Source organism: Oncorhynchus masou, chromosome 32, assembly GCF_036934945.1.
Source record: "Oncorhynchus masou masou isolate Uvic2021 chromosome 32, UVic_Omas_1.1, whole genome shotgun sequence".
NCBI classification, from domain to species: Eukaryota; Metazoa; Chordata; class Actinopteri; order Salmoniformes; family Salmonidae; genus Oncorhynchus; species Oncorhynchus masou.
The window spans coordinates 72033986-72035399 of record NC_088243.1 but is presented as its reverse complement, the minus strand read 5'-3'; the positions used below and the strand labels follow the sequence as shown (position 1 = coordinate 72035399).

Below are 1414 nucleotides of genomic sequence, written 5' to 3'. Positions count from 1 at the left end.
ATGGGGACATGGGACTGTAAATACTTCACTATGGGGACATGGGACTGTGGATACTTCACTATGGGGACATGGGACTGTAGAGACTTCACTATGGGGACATGGGACTGTAAATACTTCACTATGGGGACATGGAACTGTAGAGACTTCACTATGGGGACATGGGACTGTAAATACTTCACTATGGGGACATGGGACTGTGGAGACTTCACTATGGGGACATGGAACTATTGAGACTTCACTATGGGGACAAGGTACTGTGGAGACTTCACTATGGGGACATGGGACTGTAGAGACTTCACTATGGGGACATGGAACGGTGGCGACTTCACTATGGGGACATGGAACTGTAGAGACTTCACTATGGCGACATGGAACTGTAGAGACTTCACTATGGGGACATGGAACTGTAGAGACTTCACTATGGGGACATGGAACTGTGGATACTTCACTATGGGGACATGGAACTGTAGAGACTTCACTATGGGGACATGGAACTGTGGATACTTCACTATGGGGACATGGGACTGTGGATACTTCACTATGGGGACATGGGACTGTAGAGACTTCACTATGGGGACATGGAACTGTAGAGACTTCACTATGGGGACATGGAACTGTGGATACTTCACTATGGGGACATGGGACTGTGGATACTTCACTATGGGGACATGGGACTGTAGAGACTTCACTATGGGGACATGGAACTGTAGAGACTTTACTATGGGGACATGGGACTGTGGAAACTTCACTATGGGGACATGGGACTGTAAATACTTCACTATGGGGACATGGGACTGTAGAGACTTCACTATGGGGACATGGGACTGTAGAGACTTCACTATGGGGACATGGAACTGTAGAGACTTTACTATGGGGACATGGGACTGTGGAAACTTCACTATGGGGACATGGGACTGTGGAGACTTCACTATGGGGACATGTCTAGTGGGGACATAGATTGTCTTGTGGATATGGTGCTTCTTCTCGTCCTCACAGGAGAGAACTAGCTGCCTTATAGGGACAAGGTTTCTGTGGAGTCTCCACTCTAAGGAATTGTTGTCGTCCCAACTGCAGAAGCACTGCATAACACTAATGAGACCTAATATTCTCTCTCCACAGCGATGATGTCATTGATTTGTTTGTTTGGATTTTGATTAGAGTTGCGATTGGACAGAGTGCTTTTGACACACTGCAGTGTATGAGGCTAAGGAAGATGTGTGGACAGACCAAACTAGATGGCAAGCCTAACACACACAAATTCCCACAGGAATGCGGTAGTCTGCAACACACACTCCCCTCTGAATTGATTTAGCCTGACACACACCCCTCTGAATACATAAACAGGCTCTAGGGAAGGTTCCCTGGGGATTCATACAGTTATGTATGTTATAACCTCAACAACCACTGCGCGCAC

General features: G+C 47.2%; 1 protein-coding gene across 1 annotated transcript; it reads right to left on the bottom strand.

The window, feature by feature from the left end:
* Positions 1-224: 224 nt before the first annotated feature.
* On the bottom strand, positions 225-1085 carry LOC135527257 (uncharacterized). Its single transcript, XM_064955854.1, has one exon. It carries the CDS (start codon positions 1083-1085, stop codon positions 225-227), a length of 861 nt encoding a protein of 286 aa, XP_064811926.1.
* Positions 1086-1414: the final 329 nt, after the last annotated feature.